Source organism: Cicer arietinum, chromosome 5 (assembly GCF_000331145.2).
Source record: "Cicer arietinum cultivar CDC Frontier isolate Library 1 chromosome 5, Cicar.CDCFrontier_v2.0, whole genome shotgun sequence".
NCBI classification, from domain to species: domain Eukaryota; kingdom Viridiplantae; phylum Streptophyta; class Magnoliopsida; order Fabales; family Fabaceae; genus Cicer; species Cicer arietinum.
This window is the reverse complement of record NC_021164.2, coordinates 72,553,677-72,572,624: the sequence shown is the minus strand read 5'-3', so window position 1 is coordinate 72,572,624 and position 18,948 is coordinate 72,553,677. Positions and strand designations below refer to the sequence as shown.

The 18,948-nt window shown below is 31.4% G+C and overlaps 2 protein-coding genes across 4 annotated transcripts; one reads left to right on the top strand and one right to left on the bottom strand.

The window, feature by feature from the left end:
- Positions 1-554: 554 nt before the first annotated feature.
- On the top strand, positions 555-5,873 carry LOC101514370 (THO complex subunit 5A). The gene is made up of 8 exons (XM_004501504.4): positions 555-943; positions 1,035-1,325; positions 2,088-2,424; positions 2,866-3,203; positions 3,314-3,564; positions 3,901-4,471; positions 4,554-4,688; positions 4,941-5,873. Exons 1-8 carry the CDS (start codon positions 701-703, stop codon positions 5,196-5,198), a joined length of 2,424 nt encoding a protein of 807 aa, XP_004501561.1. The 5' UTR covers positions 555-700; the 3' UTR covers positions 5,199-5,873.
- A 670-nt stretch (positions 5,874-6,543) lies between these two features.
- LOC101514696 (ABSCISIC ACID-INSENSITIVE 5-like protein 5) lies at positions 6,544-11,113 on the bottom strand. Of its 3 annotated transcripts, none has more exons than XM_004501505.4 (5): positions 10,897-11,112; positions 9,162-10,308; positions 8,402-8,473; positions 8,250-8,279; positions 6,544-6,970 (listed from the first exon to the last, which is right to left on the bottom strand). In XM_004501505.4, exons 2-5 carry the CDS (start codon positions 10,272-10,274, stop codon positions 6,896-6,898), a joined length of 1,290 nt encoding a protein of 429 aa, XP_004501562.1. In that variant the 5' UTR covers positions 10,275-10,308; positions 10,897-11,112; the 3' UTR covers positions 6,544-6,895. The 3 variants fall into 3 exon arrangements, 1 of the variants encoding a protein (XP_004501562.1); XR_012163172.1 differs by lacking the exon at positions 6,544-6,970 and adding an exon at positions 8,696-8,774 and having other exon boundaries at positions 8,259-8,279; positions 10,897-11,113; XR_012163173.1 differs by lacking the exon at positions 6,544-6,970 and adding an exon at positions 8,696-8,771 and having other exon boundaries at positions 8,259-8,279; positions 10,897-11,113.
- Between the last annotated feature and the right edge of the window lie 7,835 nt (positions 11,114-18,948).

Here is an 18,948-nt window from a genome sequence, read left to right as displayed (position 1 = left end):
ATGACAATTAATGCTTCTTTTTTCAGTGTTATCAGTTACATTTATATAAATATTAATTTTGATTATTGGAAATGTTATATGTTACGGATGATAACTAAAAAGAGAAGAATTTGAAAATAAGAGTTTTGACCAATTAAGTTTTAGCCACACATATGCAATTATTATTATTTGAAAGAGTTCCATGTTACCGACTGTTATTTTAGTGTTTTTTTTGTTTGTTTACAATGTTCTTTTGTAAGGATAAACATTTTCTTATTAGTTAAGTGGCTTTTTGTAGTTTAAAAAAAATGGTTAATGTTTCGGTCACCCCATAAAAGTTGTCGTAGCTTCACTACTATATGCTACGGTTTTATCAAAATGATAAAAAGAAATTATGTGAAATTTAATCTACGTGACATCCCAGAAGAAAATTTCAATAATTATTTATATTATATTAATTAATTGGTAATTATTTTTATTTATACTTGGATAAAGTTATAAACTTTTAGTTATCGGTCACCCGCTAGTAATAATAAACTCATCGATTATTTTTATATGTACAACAATATATTTCTTTTTGGGAATAAAAAGCTTGTTTTTAATTTCTGATTTCCAATATTTTTTTTCTTCCAAATTATCAAAAGTGAGAAGGTGATTTAGAGGAAGAAGAAGAAGCAGGGGTTTAGGTCAGTCATCAGAAGAGAAAAACCAAACTGAAAAAATGGAAGACGGCGAGATAGAAGAGGGTTCAATCACCGCTCCAGAGGAAGACGAACAAAGCTTTTTGCATTCCTCCGACGATTCCAAGTCTGAAGAATCACCCTACGAAACACTTCACAACAGCAAATCTTCCATCGAGAATATCATCTCCGATATCCTCTCCATAAAAAAAGATTCCAAACCCAAACAACTCCTTCGAGATCTTGTTACTCAAATGTTCCTTCACTTCATCACTCTCCGTCAGGTGCCTAGGGTTTATACAATAACAATTTCGCTATCCTAAAATTACACCATCGTTAACATTGATTTGTTTTTTTTTTTTCTTTTCTATTTAGGCGAATCGTTCTATTTTGATTGAAGAAGACAGAGTGAAAACGGAAACGGAACGCGCGAAAGCACCTGTGGATTTCACGACGTTGCAGCTTCACAATTTGGTGTACGAGAAGAGTCACTACCTTAAAGCGATTAAGGCTTGCAAAGATTTCAAGTCAAAATATCCTGATATTGAACTTGTACCCGAGGAAGAATTTTTCCGCGACGCTCCCAAAGATATCAAGGATTCCGTTTTGTCGAAGGACAGTGCTCATAATCTGATGCTTAAGAGGCTCAATTTTGAACTATATCAGGTGACAATGAGATATTCTGGTGCAAAATAAAACCTAGAATGATTTTCATTTTGTAATTTGCTTGATTTTGAATAACGAGATGATGAAAGTAAAAGGAATGTGCATTAAATATGTACTATGCATTTTTCAAAGAGAATGTGACATTGGTACATTGGGTTTCAGCCAAAGTTTATACTGCCTCTTAATATAGTGTGCGAAAATATTTGTATTGATAAGCTAGAAGTTACTGCTCTTGTGGTAAGAAAGAATTATAGGATAAATTCAATTTAGGCCTGTGTTAATTGAGTGTTGTTAAATGGTGGACATGGCACCACCATGGCAGAATGGAATGACAGATTTTTGACAACTGCCATAGGCAATTTGTGAAGGGATGCCTGCCTTAGCCTGTAATGGCGTGTTTATATGGTGGATTTTTGGCCGTACGCAATATTCTGCCATCCGCCATCAACAACATTTAATTCATATCTATGTTTTTCAAGACATGTATTAATTTGATCTTCTGTAGGGGAAAGTTACTTGATATTTTGTGGTTATGTTATGTGTGTTTGCTGTGTTTACTTTTCAAACTGAATGTGGTCTTATATCAGAAGGGGTTGTCTTTAAGTATGCTAGTTGTGCTGTTTTTGTTAGAATATAAGAATTTTCTTTCTCTCATCCATTCATTCATATTCTAGCATTGCATTGCTAATCTGCTTTCTTTTTATGCTCTCATGCAAATTGCATTAAATATGCTAACGATTCTTATACACAAATTTGGATCAGCGCAAAGAGCTCTGCAAACATCATGCGAAACTGGAACAGCAAAAGAAAATCCTTTTGGAGACTATTGCAAACCGAAAGAAGTTTCTGACTAGTCTCCCTTCACATCTCAAGTCTCTCAAGAAAGCATCCTTGCCTGTACAAAACCAACTAGGAATTATGCATACAAAGAAACTAAAGCAGCATCATTCAGCAGAGTTGCTTCCACCAGCTCTTTATGTGATTTACTCACAACTATTGGCTCAAAAGGAGGCCTTTGTAGAACCCATTGATCTGGAGATTGTAGGAAGCCTGAAAGATGCCCAAGCTTTTGCTCGTAATCAAGCTCACAAGGACACTGGTAAGCGAGAGCTGACACATGAAGTTTAGCATTCTTTGGATATACTATTTGTTACCATCTCTGTTGCCGTTGAGAGTGTATATTCTGATAATGGATGATTATTTTCGATTTAACTTCAAACTGGTATATCACTCCAATGGTATTATTTACGATATTGTAGCTCTTGAAAAATTGATAGTTGTAATGCTATGATCTAGATAACAAGTAAAGGAAGTTTATTTCCAACATTGAAGTACTGCCACGTTTGCCAAGTTTATTATCGGTCTTAAATTCATGTTTCCTTCGCTTATTTTGCAATCTTTCTATGCATGTTCCTTATGTGGCTCTAGAATTTCTTGAGCATTTGAATATTTTAATACAGAATTTTACATTTATTTTGTTATTTTCTCTTACACATTAAAAATGTATTCTCTATGATGTGATTTTATTTTTATTATTCAGGCATTTCCACTGTCATGGAGAGTTCCAAAGTGGAAGATGATATTCCTGATGATGAAGAAGATGGTCAAAGACGTAGAAAAAGGCCAAGGAGGGTGCAAGTCAAGGAGAGCCCTGACCAAGGGGGTATATTTCAAAGTCACCCACTTAAAATCACGGTCCATGTGTATGAAGATGAGGCTTCCAATCCTAAGCCTGCAAAACTTATTACTCTAAGGTTTGAGTACATGGTGAAGTTGAATGTTGTATGTGTTGGAATAGAAGGATCTAATGATGGTCTTGACAATGACATCTTATGCAATTTATTCCCCAATGATACAGGACTCGAGCTTCCTCACCAGGTTTGAGTGCTTTCGTGTTATTAGCATGTTTTTCATTTTGCTATCAGCCATTTAAGGCACTTTATTGAACTTATTTATCTTTCAATTCGCTTGCTTGAATGGTAATGCAGTCAGCTAAACTCTTTGTTCAAGATGCTATAGAATTTAACACTCAAAGAACTTCACGTCCTTACAAATGGGCTCAGCATCTGGCAGGAATTGATTTCTTGCCTGAGGTGTCTCCATTGCTTCCCACTGACAATAGTGAAGCAGCCAAGAATGAAGATGTTATATCTGGTTTCTCATTATATCGCCAACAGAACCGAGTACAGACAGTTCTGCAGAGGATTCGCTCAAGGAGAAAAGCTCAGTTGGCTCTTCTGTGAGTCACGGCTCTAGCATGTTTACGGTTTTAGAATTTTTGAATATCGAGGACCTTTTCTTGATGTTCAACAAAGATAAAAACTGTAATTTGATCAACTTAAGATTTGTTATGGGGCTTTGCTTTAGTTGTGTTTTTGTTACTGACATCTTTGTAATGTTCTTTGTTTGATTCCCTGTCCTGAATTCTTTCAGTGTTTATGCTGCATGTATGGTTTTTTTTCAGTTCATTTTCAGAAATTCATTATATTTTCAAGGATCCTTAGTTTATGTTACTAATCGATGTGATTGGGCATGCTTAAGTTAAAATTTGTGGAATTCTTTCGCTGGCTTACAGGGAACAGCTAGAATCTCTTACAAAGCTTGAGTGGCCTATTTTGTCTTGCAAAAGTGTTCCATGGGCTTTGCACACTCCTTTGTGCAAATTGGATGGCTGGTCACCGATAAGAGCCCTACCTGTACCTAGTGAAGCTTCACCTCCGGCTATCATAGATAAAGAGGAGCATGTTCAGGAATCAATGGATGTTGATGTAATGGAAAACTCTGGTGCCACAAAAGAAGAACTGGATAGTATGACAGAAGATGGGGAGCTTCCAACTTTACTTCCAAAGAAGACCAAGTTTGACCACTCCAAGCAAGCTAGCTTAATTTCAAAAAGTATCATTCCTTCACTTAATAAAGTTAGGTCACAGAGTTTCAAAAAAGCTGATGATAGTTCTGACTTCTTGTTGGATACTGATAGCGATTTTGATGAGCCTTCCCAAATTGAAAGTGACCGTGAAAATATTGTATCTGATTACTGTGCCAGAAATTCTCTTTCGTGGAAAGATTCTGGTGTGAAGGAATTCTTCTTTGTTCTTAGCAGAAAAACAAATGCAGATGAGAAGACCGTGAGTTTAGAAGCCAAGGTAACGAAGCATTCCCTTTTTATCTACTAAAATGAATTCAAGGATCTATTGGCATTTCCACCTAGATTTTTTTTTTTGACAGATCAAGATCAGTATGGAATATCCTCTAAGGCCTCCGCTTTTTGCATTGAGTCTTAGATGTACACCTTTTGAGGGGAACCATTTGGAGAATAATGGATTGGAGTGGTACAATGAACTTCGCGCAATAGAAGCGGAGGTGAGTAATTGATGGTTCAAGTTGTTACAATCATTAGATAGTATGTTGTGACATGATTTTTTCAAGGAATGGGGTTCGTATAATCACTTGGTTTTTAGTTCTTGAGATAAGTCTTTGATCCATCTTCTTCTCACCAAATTGTCTAAAGATAAAAAAAGAAAAATAGAAGAGAAAACCACTTAATATCCCTGCATCATCATGAATGTTGCTATTTTCTTGATTTATCCTATTCACCTCTTTTCTAAATTGTAGGTCAACTTACACGTGCTAAAGACACTACCTGTCATTGAACAGAATTATGTATTGGCTCATCAAGTGAATTGTCTTGCCATGTTGTTTGACTATTATTTAGATGATGCCGGGTCATCATCTGAAAGGACAAATAGCTCTTCTTTGGTTGATGTTGGCTTATGCCCGCCTATTAGTGGCAGGTTTCTGGGCAGATCTTTTAGAGGAAGGGATCACCGGAAGATGATCTCCTGGAAAGACATGAAATTTACATCCAGCTGACCCTAGTAGCAGCTATTTCAGAGTAAAAGACTGCGATACTGATTTTCTGCGAGAAGACATTGAATTCTCTTTGAATTTCCCCTGGGAGTAATGTTCAGCTCTGGACAGCACACATAAATTATATTTTGCTTATATTGACTATTGTAAGGATAGCGAAATTATACTTCCATAGTGTTCATTAGCCTACCATCATTCCTTGACTTCCCAGCTGAAAAAACTGGTTGAGACACCGGTTCAGTTTGAAGATGTTTTTTCAGCCATTGATTATTTCTTACTCGAATTCAATGTTTGGCAAGTGCAGCTGCACGGATTGAAGTATATGAGTGGGTGGAATTTCTATTGACTCTACTGGGATGAGAAATTGAGAATAACTGATTAGCGGGTGTAGTAATTTATTTATAGGTTGAATTGTGTCCCAGTCATTGGATTTTACTGCAATACATTTTTCTAGGTACTGGTATTCCGTTGTAGTTTTTCATCACAAGAGCCCGTGATTGTGGTTAATGGCGCAAGGGGATTCCTCTAGAGTGCATGCTCGCTAAATTTGCCATTAAGCATTTATATTGTGTAACCTGTAAAAGTTTAGCCACATAACTCAATTGAATCGGACAACTGTGCTGGGATGTAATGTGGAACTTTTATTTTTTTAAATTTCGATTGTAGATTTTTCTTGGATACCCCAGTCCGCAGGTTTGCATTTCGATCTCGTGGATGTGTGTGTGGTTTACATAGTTAGTATTAGGTGATCCAATTAGAGCATATGCAATCCAATTTGGTGATCCAATTCGACCCAAGTCATTTTGAGTTTGACTACTTCGATTTGGATGAGTTATTGTTATCAACTTGTTCTATGTATGACTTTTAATTTTGTAACTTCATATTTTTATTTTTATTTTGTTCTATGTTATCAACTTGTTCTATATATCGTAAATAGGTTATTGAATCTGATTTTTTATAGAAAAGTAAAAAAAACTCAACAGAGACAAAATAAAGCCAAATATTTCTACTATTTAATTTTAATTTATATACACTAGTGTAAAGAATTTTTATATTATCAGTAAGTCACAACTATTAATTAGTAGAGATAGTCGATTTTTACCGAAACTATCTCTAAATTATTATCATGAATTAGTGTGATTTGTAAAATCATCTCTAGTTTTAATTATTATAATCTTCATTTCTTTCATTACCGAAACTTTTGAATGTATAAATAATATAAATGTGCACATTTTCCAAAATAGCGACATTAATTATATATTTGTGATGGAAATTGTCATTTCCTCTCCATTTGAATAGGATCTGGTGAGGACAATATTCGATTTACTCGGTGACATATCGATGCAGATAGCAAAATAGACGTCTCATAAATAACTGAAGCCACTAGTCCAAACTCATGAAAAGTGCATTAAAAGTACATACATGATAAATAAGTACTTCAGCCTCGCACCAAATCAAATTCAGTGAAAGTGTTGTGCACAAAGATTGTCTAACCAATGGTGGCATGAAGTTGGACGCGTGCTGAAACATATTCTCACGGTACTATGAATATATCCTCCCTAACTATGCAAACTGTTAGCAAGATATTAAAGTTTTCAAGTGCTAATCTAAACTACAAAAGCCTCAATCTGCAGAAAAACATGTATTTTATGTGTATATACATATGTTTTCAACTGAGAAATCATAATCCAATCTTCAATCTACCACGGACCAGTTTGTGTTCGTCTTAAGCATTTTCTCTTGACTTCTCGCTGCAGATTCATCATTTCCTTAACCTGCGATATCAAAGGTGGCATCAATAAATTGTGAACATGATTTGTAACAAATGTTTAAACAGTAAGCAGATACCAAAATATTCTTAAAAAATAGTCGACATCACATGCTAGTTAATAATCACTCTTACCGTTCTCATACTCTAGAATTCCAAATAGTAAGCGTAACATTCTAAGTTGAGGTATATGACAAAACAATGAGAATTATGACAGTTAGCTATAAATATGCAAGAAGAATTGTAAAAGACTTGTGTACTCTAAATTGCGATCTCATGAGAAGGGAATTCCTTGAGTTCTGGAAATTCTGAAAGCCTTCATTTACAAACCAGTTACAAGAAATGTTACCAAAATTTATGCGAGAGATGCAACCTCAACCAGAAATGGGTTAATAGCGATTTTTTCAGGGGCATAATGAACTGATTTATATGGTTTGAAATCAATGATCTAAAATGATCACCAGAACTACGGTTGGATTGATATTCTTTCTCTTTTGTAGCTTTTCACGTGGGTTTCAGTTCGGTAACATGATGTTATATCAAAACATAGGCAAAGGCTAACTAGTGCCCTTATGGCACTGCACTAAGGAATCAACGAATATAATTTTTTTAATTGGAAAGTGTAGCTTTCGAAATCCTAATGCATGAAAACTTTCTATATATTGATTCTTTAAGGCACTAATAAGTGAGAGTATGAGACCCTTAAACATAATTCTTACTAGCTTCATGCAAAATGTCCTTCTACAACCATCAAGTGAATACATAACAGAAGATCAAACATGTCATGAGAAACAAAGGCTCGGTACTAGAGAAAAGCACTCACTACATCCTCACCACGGATTGGTATTTAATCAGATAGAACATAAATTATAAACTTACTATAATAATTGGTAGCATGAGATAATTAACAGGAGAATCTAACTAAGGTAGCAATTCAACACAGGTATACTATCGGATCACCACTTAACACCAAACCAACCATTCCTATGTTGAACATGATAAGGCAGACAATTACACCAAAGTGCGTTGATAGGCATATCTTGTGACCAAATGTTATCGTCACAATGACCTTTGTCAAACCTTCCACTGCTCTGGGTGGAGGATTGACAAAAAGCATGTTATATGTTGAAAGCTAAAATCATGATTCATGATATCTTGACCATTAGTCACGAAACACAGCACAAGGAACACTTGTGACTTGTACAGTTAAGGTAAATTCAAATACATGCAATGACAGAAAACCAAAAAATAGTGATTTCTGCGATGCTTATGAAAGCTGAACTTACTTGATTTTTCTGAATTTCCATGATTTCTGCCTGCAGTATTCAAAATAATGGTCGATTAAGAAATGTTTTAACGTAAGGGACCTTAAGCCACAACTTAATGTACAAATGAAAGCCTGCATCTGGTTTTAAGGTGCAGCAATAGCCAGAATTACCTGCTTTTTCTGAAGTTCTTCATTCTCTTCTTTTAACTTTGCAACTTCTGCTTCCAATTCCATGGTATAAGCCTGAAATAAATGAAAATAAAAATGTGATGCTGAACTAACAGCAGATATCCTAATACATAATACAAAATTTTAAAACTGCACTTCCTTCCCATATAATGTTCCCACTAAAATCCATTTATAGGTAATATGTATTTAGTTATATGCTTTCATGGATCTTATGATGATCCAACTACAGTTATGTTCCCCAATCCCATTACCTTATTAAAACCTGAATCCCATTACCTTGCTAAAATCATGACAGTTACTTCTCAAAATTCTTTCACCTTTCATCAGGTCAGATCGCTATCATATTACCATTCTGCTGCACATTTACAGCATGTTCACAGAGGATAAAATCAGAATGCAATGGCCTGAGTAGTATTCCGATAAGTAAAATCATAACATGACTCAAATCATCATCACGTTCTTTCGATATTGCATATTTGCATATGTCACCAAATCCTATTTTAATATTGAATTATCTAATATATCAAGCACATCTTTTCATCTATTTTTTGGTCTAGAATCTTTGTATAATCTAATCGAGCGGGTTAGACCAGTATAAGGGAACAAATACTACTTAAAAATAGTTGTATAAATTAGTCTTCTTGCATCCAAGTAAGTGTTCATTTGAATAAGTTAAGAGAACTATGATTGCTAAATTTAGATTAACAATCAAATCACAAGCAGTAAGTCAAAAAAAATTTACCTGCTTGCGAGCGCGGGATCTAGCAGCTGACTCCCTATTCTTTATCATTCTTCTCTGCCTCCTCTCAATTACCTTCTCAACAGCTCCATTAGTCTTCCTACCTCGCATACCTCCATTAAAGACATAAGGAACCGGTGACACAGAAGAAGTATCACCACCATTAGTCTTTCCAATTTTATCACCAGATATCTGGTTCGCCGGCGATCCAGTACCAATCTGAACAGCCCCGGGCGCCAAACCAACCATGCCGATCCCTCCACTTTGCACAAGATTACCATTCATTCCTTGATCAGGAGAAAGCCCCACAATTCCACCTCTCATCCCTTGATTGCTAGACAAAGGCATCTGAGTTGCATAGTTCAAACCCGGCTGCTTCGGAAATATCTGCTGATGCTGATTTTGATGTTGATGTTGCTGAAGTTGTTGATTCTGGTGCTGTTGCTGAGTCTGTGAATTCTGCATCTGTTGCTGATTTGATGTTCTAATCCCATTAACATTCAAGGGCAAATTAGTAGTAGGAGATTGAAGACCCACAAGTGAATGATTATCATTAACAGAAATCCTATTATTACCCATAAAATCAGAAACCTTATTCAACTGTTGAGCCTGAAAAGCCAAACCCAAGTTACTATTATTATTCCCAAGACGAGCCATATCAAGAAAAACACCATCATTTGGTTTTGCATCTTCTCTAACAACACCAGCTCTAACCAAAAACTCTTCCAAAGTCATCTCTCCCAAAGTTGGTTGTCTCTGAGCTTGTGGAGCAGCTAAACTAGGACCATAATCCTTTGAAATATCCTTCCAAACCTCATCAACTGTTTTCTGACTAAGTGTACGAGGTAGTGTTAAAGAACCTTGTCTTTGTAAATGACTAATACCTTCTTCACCACCCATTGTTTGAACCTCTTCAGCACTCCAAATATTCTTCAACAATTCATCCATGTTCATTGACCCAAAATCCTTCCCAGAACCTCCCATACTGTTCATGAATTCGTCAACCGTCAGAGAATATACCGACGTTTGACGCGCCAGGGAAAAATTCCCCGTCGTCGTCCTCCCTCCGCCGCCGGCAGAGGCTCCAGGATCATTTCCAAATCCCTTGAAATTCATGCTTTTTTTAATCAACTCCTATTTTTCCTCAAATCTGAAGCAAAACAGAACAACAACAACCTCATCTAAATCACAAATCTGAATCCCCTCAAACTCAAACTTAAAACAGAAAATCAAAATTTAACCAAAATCAAAAATTGATTATGCAAAAAAAAATATTTACATCCAAATAATTTCTCTTATTTAAAAGTAGAACAGAATCAACCACAACAACAGCAACAAAAAACTGAGTGTATTTTAATAAACTTGCATTTTTGTTGTTTTATAAGATAACAAGAATTTGTATATGTTTGTACAACGTGGAAAAAATCAAAGTAATGAATAATGATAATAACAAGAGTCTCGAGATCGTAATTAAAATAGTCAAAGATTTTAACGCTATTGCAAAAATATCTTTCTCGAAATAATCTAGAACTAAAGAAGCTAACAGTGAAAACAATTAGTATGTATGTATATTTTTGGTAAGAAAATAAGTTGGAGTAAGTATAGTAGAAGAATATAAGAATTGAAGAAGGAAAAGGGAAAGAAAAAAAAAAGGGTTGAAATTAGGGAAAAACAAAGAGAGGAGAAAATCTGGAGAAAAGAAAAGAAGGATTAAAGAGAGTAGCAGTAGTAGAGTTACCTGTGGTATTTATTTATTTTATGAATTTAATGTTATTTGGGGCATTCTTTTCCTGATTTGGTATGTTTTTGGGGAAGTTTTTGGTGTGGTTGGCTGCGTTCCTCCCTCCTTGGTTACAAATGCTTGCTGAATGCGCCAAGTGTCCAATGTCTCTTCACACTTTGCTGCTGCTTTCTCTTTTTTCGCTTTTCAATTTCAACACACACCACTTAGGACCACTTAACATACATAACACTCCCATTTTCATTTTATTATTTAAGTATAAGCTATAAAAAATAAAACTTCAAATTACTACAAAAAAACAATTTCTTTTTTTTTCGATGAACAATGGTTCTTTTGTTTTAAGAAATGTTTCTTTAGTATTAGAATGTAATTTAAATATAATATTTTTGATTTAAATTCTTTACTTTTAAAATTTACGAGTGTAGTCAATAAATTATTTAAAATAAATAAACACGTAAACAACACGCCCTTGTGTAGAGATTTAAAATTTTAGATTTATGAGAAAGAAAGTAAAATAATTAGAAAAATATATAAAATATTAAGAGAAAAGGCATAATAATGGGGATCGCATACTGCCGACCAAGGTACGTGTACCAATGAAAAGAGGTTGGGAGTTGGGAGAGGTATGATGTGACAGCAACCAATAACATTGTGCTTTGTGTGATAATCCCAGCCGTACACGTTTCTTATAAAGCTATGGTCAGCAATTCATGCTTTCTATTAAATAAATATTTGTATTTATTTGAACATGAAAATAACTCTAAGAAATAAATAATAAATTAAAATAAGTAATGAAAGTTGATCTAATCGTCACAAGAGAGATTGAATTTAGTTGCGGCTGTTGTGAGGATCTCCTTAGTGACATTTTTTTTTAGTTTTAAGATTTTTTATTCAAAAAATTATCTTATTTAAAGATTAAATATTTGTAATTTGGTTAAATCTGGATGATGTCTTTTAAAAAATTCAATCTGATCTTATTTAAATTAATATAATTAAGTTTGAATTAGTTTTCAATTAATTTAAATTATAATTACAGCAAATATTTTAAAATTTGTATTTACAAAATTATTTTGAAACAAAATATAGTATATAATATACTAAAACTTGACATTACGAAATAATTTTGATTGATATATAATAATAAAATATATTAAACTAAAATAATTATTAAAAAAAAACTAAACTAACACATAATAGATTAATGTTGTTTTCATAATAATAAATAATAATTAAGTATTAAAATTTATATATACTCTTTAGTTTGATTTGACTTTCAAAAAAAATCTGATATTTGATTAAATCCAAATAGTTTCTTAAAAGTAAAATAGTTTTATTTTATGTGATTTTCAATTTTTTAAAAACTTAATTGTAGTTTTGGTCCCTTTATTTTAGCTAAATTACGAAAATAATTCTCTCATTTTATTTATCTCTAATTTTAGTCCCCAAACAGTTTTGGTCCAAAAATTAATGAAATGACATTTTTTTTAGGCTATATCATACTATTTATGATCATAGATCTCATATACAATTGTTGCAATACGAGATCTTGATGCATGATGTAGCTTAAATTAGCAACAAAAAAATTATACGTCATTACATTTAAAACTAAAATTCTGTTTGGATATCAAAATTGAGGAAAAATAAAATAAGGAGATTATTTTCGTGATTCAGATAAAATAGGAGGATCAAAACTGCAATTAAATGTTTTTTAAATTAGTTTATGATTTTTATATAGATCAATTTTAATGTGTAGACCCTAATTAAAAGTTGCATTTTCAAAGAGACATTTGGCTTAATACTTGATAGTAGTTGGGCTTGAGTCGTTTGTTTTCTTTCTTCAACACAAAGCATGTGGGCCATGACCGTAATATAGCAAGCCTAAATGCTAGGCATATTTCTTTTATTGACTTTGTTGGTAATTATTGTTGGGTATTGTTTAGAGTTAATGTTTGTGAATTTAAAGTTAACTATGCATGGTTAAAAAGCTCTCAACAACCAATAATAAGAACTATTTACTTATTATGAACTAACTAAAGCATAAATAGGTGTAAATATAAACTGCGAATAAAAGATAGATTTAAAGTGATTGATAATATCTAAAATAATAGTTACAATGAGTATTTATAAGTTGAATATTAAAACTTAAATTATATTCGTCACAGTTTCTGATCAACTAAAGATTGAGTCTTACCTGCTTCAATCTACTATCATCATGTGATTGTGTCTAAAATTGTGAGCTAACCTTACTTCAATTGCAATTCTCACAATTACTCAACTTGGACTGTTGTCTACATGTGTTATTTTGTCTTTCCTGATCAGTGGTCTAAAAAAATAGAAGTTATTTTCCTCTAATTTAGTATTTTTTACAAGGATGGTAATTTTGGTTGCTATTAGGTCAAATCGCTAACACCAATTTTGGACTAAATTTGATTTACATGAAATCAAATAATATTTGGTGTGATTGAGCAACACTTAAATATTTCGCACTTGACTAACTCTTAGTTGTTTTATGACCGCCTCAACTATTTCTTTTTTACTAATATTTTACTCTATATGACTTATGCTTTTCGACTTTTTAAATATTAACGGCTAGTAAACACAAATTGTACACTATAAATCTCATTCTTAAATAATAATGATAAAAAAATGTTACATTCATTATGCACTAAAAGATGTTAACACAATTAACTGAATTGTGTAATAAAATGTTGTGTTCATTACGTCTATGTTTTGTATCTTTATTATTTTAAACGAATCAACACACGACATAATCACAATTAACTAAACTATGTAACTAAACACTATGTTTCATTCTTTTAGTGTAAAACGACCTATTTATTTGTACACTTTCTTCTAGTTTTTCAATAAATAAATAAATAAATTAATTATGAAAGTGTAAAAATAAATTTGTCTTATACCAATAATTATTTATCTTTTCGTAATATGTATAATAGTCAAAAACAGATATGATTTCATTGTATTTTTCTTTTGTTCACACTGTGTTTCAACTTGTAGAAAAAAAAAAGAATCAAACTAAGAAAAAAGCAAGTATATATATAAAAAAAGAGCATATTTTAGTGTGAAGACATTAATTATTTGTGATAAGTGACATCAAAATCAAAATTATGTTACATTCTATATCCACCAAATATTTGAAACACATTCATAATAAGATGAATTATCATCTAGTAGAGCTATTAAAACAGAGGGAACCCAATTGATTGGGTCTCAGTCGGTTTTATATTAGTTTTGGTCGGACGACATAAAAAGTAATTTAAAAACAATCAATATTTTTGGACCTAATTTAAAATGTGGTTGGACTAGTCCTCTAGCTTCATATTAATCAGTTGCAAGAAAAAAATAAGTCAGCTTTACTTTTTCAAAAACAAATCATATTTCTTCGTTTTTTACTCTTTCAATTGTTAAAAAAATATTCGCCTTAACTTCTTAATTCAATTCAATTCACTTTAAAAAAAACAGAAAACTAAAATCATTGAGTAAAAAAAAAAAGCATAAAAATTAAAGGTCTCATTACATATACCACGAGCATTACCATATTATCTTCTATTATGATGTTATGTGTTATATATCTTGATAGTTTTAGAAATTCGATTCTTTTTATTTACAAATTTTAAGTGTAATGATATATTTTTTACAATAATAAAAAATAAAGACGGAAGAGTTAGTCCATTAATTTCATAGAACGTAACAGTTGGATCGGTCTGACATATTTACAACCCATTACAAAATGAGACGAATTATATTGATCCTATGTATATATTTTGACCACTTCGAGGTCGGTCTATTTTATAGTTCCACTGTCTAATGTTAGTTTCTCCAATTTCTAAATAGATACTCGTATTTATATATAAATAGAAATTCGGATTTATTGTAGTTAAATAGAGTGCAATCAACACATCTAAATCGTTTTATTAAAATGGAAGAATTCTAATTTTTTAATTTAAATAATGTGATTTTAATGGAATAATTCTTATGTGATTGACTACATTTATATTGTAGTTTGAAATTGAGTCCGAGTCGAGATAGACCGTGAGGTGGGGATTGGTTCAATACACGGATAAAATCGTGTTTGCATAAAGACAAGCAACTTTGCTATTTCCGCGTGAGCAAAGGCACTCACGCATGAGGTTTATGGTTATGATTGACTTGGTCGCAATCTCTCAATTTCGTACCCAAGTAAACTGTTGATTCTAACACAAGAAATAAAAACACATTGATACCTGCCAACAACACTACATGAAAATGTGAAAGAAATTGTAACAAAAAGTAAACCAAGATAGTTCTGATCTTATTCTTTTTTATAATCATTATTTGTACATTTCACGTATATTAAAAAAAAAATAGTACGGTAGTTGCAAATACATTTTAATATGATGAGATGCGAGTTCAAATATAAAATCTTTTTTCTTTTTTTGTAATTGTTGTTTGAGTTTCGTTGAAAGGCTTTTTAATACTTCATTTAATCATTTTTATTAGAATTAGATTTTTTATCAAATCAATTGTTTCTTATAAAAAGTATTAAAGGAAGTAACAAAAACAAGTACACAATGAATTAAATTTTTAGATTGTCCGTAAAGAAAATGGTAAAAAAAATTCGCACACAAATATGAGGTTATGAGTTTGAATTCGAGACATATATACAATCTAACGATATCATTATTTATCAGTTGAGTTAAACTCTACGAATTTTAGTGTATTCAGTTTGAATGATAGATGCTAATACATTTGGATACAATGAGATCGAGTTTGAATTCAAAATCCATTTTTCTTCATAATTACTTTTTGAATTTCGTTTATAGGTTTTTTAATACTTTGTAGAGAAAATGGTAAAAAAAAAAAAAACTTGCACACAAATATGAGGTATTAGGTTCGAACTCGAGACATATCTACAACTTAACGATATAAGTATTTGTCAGTTGGAATAAACTTTACGAATTTTAATGTATTCATTTTATGTATAGATTTTCTTAAAACACCATTTGAATATTTTTAACTTTTAATATTTCAAGATAAATTAATAGTATTAATAAGAATTATGTTAAAAATATATATTTAGCAACTTAAAATACTGTATATATTTAAAAACAATTTTATTTTTTTAAATTAGATGGTTATAATTAAAGCCAAAATGATAAAATATACTCCAACTAATTCTAGTATATAAGTAGCTATTTTATTTCATAAAATTATCGGTTAAATTAATTACTTGTTAAATATAACATGACAATATTTTTTAATGAATACTTAAGTTTTTTCAATTAATATTGCATATGTAAAATCATTCTAAATTATTATTAAGATAACTTTATTTTTAAGATGTTTCCAATATCCTACAAACAAACCATTTGAAAAGAAAGGGAGGAACATGTACACGAGACATAAGAAAACAAAGTTGTTGTGGTGCTTAGGGCAGAGGAAGGAGGGGTGTTGCAGCTTTCAATGTTGTGGCTTGTGAAGAGGGAGGTTTGAGAGTTGAGATTTTTTTTTACCGATCAATATTAATGATCAAAATTATTATTTTTTTTAAGATCAAAATTGAACTATAATATTTTTATCATTTTTATTAAATACAATATTAGTTATATTAATTAATTGTTCTAATTAACAACAAAATAATTAATTTAATTAATTAGTGTGATTAATATTATATCTAATAACAAAATCACAAAAGCCTTCTTAATAAGAACTCACATCTAAAAAAATATCTAGATACACATTCTCTTTGCCCGAAGTAGATCGATCAGGCTTTTACTAGGGCAATACCATTGAATATATGAAAAAATATTCAGAATTGTTTTGGTCGTGAACTTCGAGTGTGTTAGTTGAAATTGACTTTGTGCTAATTGATCGAGACAGATTATATTTTAGTCCAATAGTACTCCAACACACTACTACTATCTTCTATGTTCAATGCACTTAGACTGGAGTATTTGTTTTTTTAAATATATTAATCAATTGGAGTATAATAAAGAAAGCTACAAAATCATTCATAGAAAGGAAATCCTGTGGGTTTTCCTAATAGATATATAGATTTAATTTTACAAGGTCTACATCAATTTGTCTGTCTATAAACAAACCATCACGAGTATTCAAAATAACGACATGGTCAGAAACTTTATATCACCATGGAATATTTACTTTTAGATTGTTTGAATATTCATATTCTTTTATCATCTTGTATTTTTAAAACTTGATCACTGTATAAATAAATTAAGAATAGCTAAATAGATATATTGCTTGACCTACATGATATTGTAGCTTAATAGAGAGGATAGATTTTATATCATATATTCATAGCTTAATACGGAGGTAAGAAAATCATTCATATATATTAAATTATTAAAAATATTTAATTTTTTATTATAATTATTTTTAAATTATACTTATAAATAATTGTGATGTATTGATAATAATATTTACGATACATAATAATTACACTCTAGTTTAGTAGCGGTATGCTATATATATTTAATTAAAAAAGTTATTATATATATTAGTTTTTTTATAATACTTTTTATATCATATTATCAATTTTAAACACACTTATATAAGTGAAATGATATGAAAATAGTATTATATATAAAATTGGTGTTAACGGTATATAATTAGCAATCCTGTTGGTTTATTTTGTAAGACAATATACCTAAAGTAGCATATATATGATTTGATCTCCCAATAATAAAATCAAATTGAATCTGTTTGTATCAAAGGAAACAGATGTATTCTGTTTCAAGTTATGTGGTCACTGAGCCACCAACTATTGAAAAAATCCAAACTTTGTTAGGACACCTATGCATTTCTTCCACCAAGAAAGAGAAAAAAACTCGATCAGGAACATACAGGTGTCCCATAAAGAAAGAAGAGACAGGCACTGTCAATTATAGTCTATTTTCCATTACCTGTTCAAAAAGGCACCAAAAACATTTTATAATATATCCCAAATAGAGGACAACATGTTATTAGGGCCAATAAAATGGGAGAAGGCACACATGTCACATTTCTAACTGTCCAACGTACACACCTTTGTTATTGTTTTTTTGAACCCAAAAGTGCGCTCCACATGCACAATACAGACAAATAACCTCCATGCTAGTAATTTGCCATTATCTTTATTGTGTATAGATTTGATGCATTAATTGTGTCACACACTTATAGATCTCAATCATTTGATACGAAATGAATTGTTAGGATCGTTTTAAATTTATTTTATTGTTGTGTAATCTAAACCATTTGATTTATATCAATGGTCGGGTTCTTCTATTGCGTGAAATTGTGCGAAATTGTTACTACATGTAATCTAAATCTATATATTGTGTAGTACATCACCAGCACCTCATATGACATATTCTATCGTACTACTAAATAAGTTTTGGAGTAATTTGAAGTGTATAGAGAATTTGAACACTACTTTTTCATTATATTATCCTATTTATATTTTTAAATTAATAGAAAAAATAGTGACAATGAAAAATAAAGATGATCCATTCTTGTTATCAGAATATCCTCTCATGTAGAAACTAATATGAAAGATCTTGACTTTGAAATTATAAAGAGACGAGGGTATTAGAAGTTGGAAAAAAAAAATGAAAGAAAAGTTGGTTAAAAGGACAGAGGTTTGAAACATGAAAAAACATGATAGGATAATTTTCTCTGTTTCAGATTAGGTGGTCCACGTCATCAAGTACTACTATTATCTGTTGTCTTTCAGTTTTAAAATAAATAATAAGCCACGAACCAATGAGAAACCAACACCTTCAGTTTACAAATTTGGCCATATTTTCATTTGTAGTATATCCAAAACAATCCCCTCATAAAAGGGAAACAAAAGCTGAGGATAACATGAGCCCAAGCACATCCTTGAGAGGATGATAACTATGCTTAAGCATATCCACGAGAGGATGATAACTATGTTTTTTAAAAGCGATTATGAAAACGACTAATTTACTCCTCCGACCTGAAATATTAATTAAAAAAATATTATCATCAAAATCTATTTATATAATCCATCATTCGGTGTCCCATAATAAA

What these genes read in the sequence shown, in the direction of transcription:
- LOC101514370 (XM_004501504.4), top strand. Translation starts at nt 701, where the DNA reads ATGGAAGACGGCGAGATAGAAGAGGGTTCAATCACCGCTCCAGAGGAA. An exon ending in GACTCGAGCTTCCTCACCAG is followed by an intron (nt 3,204 to 3,313) that starts GTTTGAGTGCTT and finishes ATGGTAATGCAG; the next exon opens with TCAGCTAAACTCTTTGTTCA. An exon ending in AAAGCTCAGTTGGCTCTTCT is followed by an intron (nt 3,565 to 3,900) that starts GTGAGTCACGGC and finishes GCTGGCTTACAG; the next exon opens with GGAACAGCTAGAATCTCTTA.
- LOC101514696 (XM_004501505.4), bottom strand. Translation starts at nt 10,274, where the DNA reads ATGAATTTCAAGGGATTTGGAAATGATCCTGGAGCCTCTGCCGGCGGC. An exon ending in AAGAACTTCAGAAAAAGCAG is followed by an intron (nt 8,280 to 8,401) that starts GTAATTCTGGCT and finishes TGAATACTGCAG; the next exon opens with GCAGAAATCATGGAAATTCA. An exon ending in TGGAAATTCAGAAAAATCAA is followed by an intron (nt 6,971 to 8,249) that starts GTAAGTTCAGCT and finishes TTGATATCGCAG; the next exon opens with GTTAAGGAAATGATGAATCT.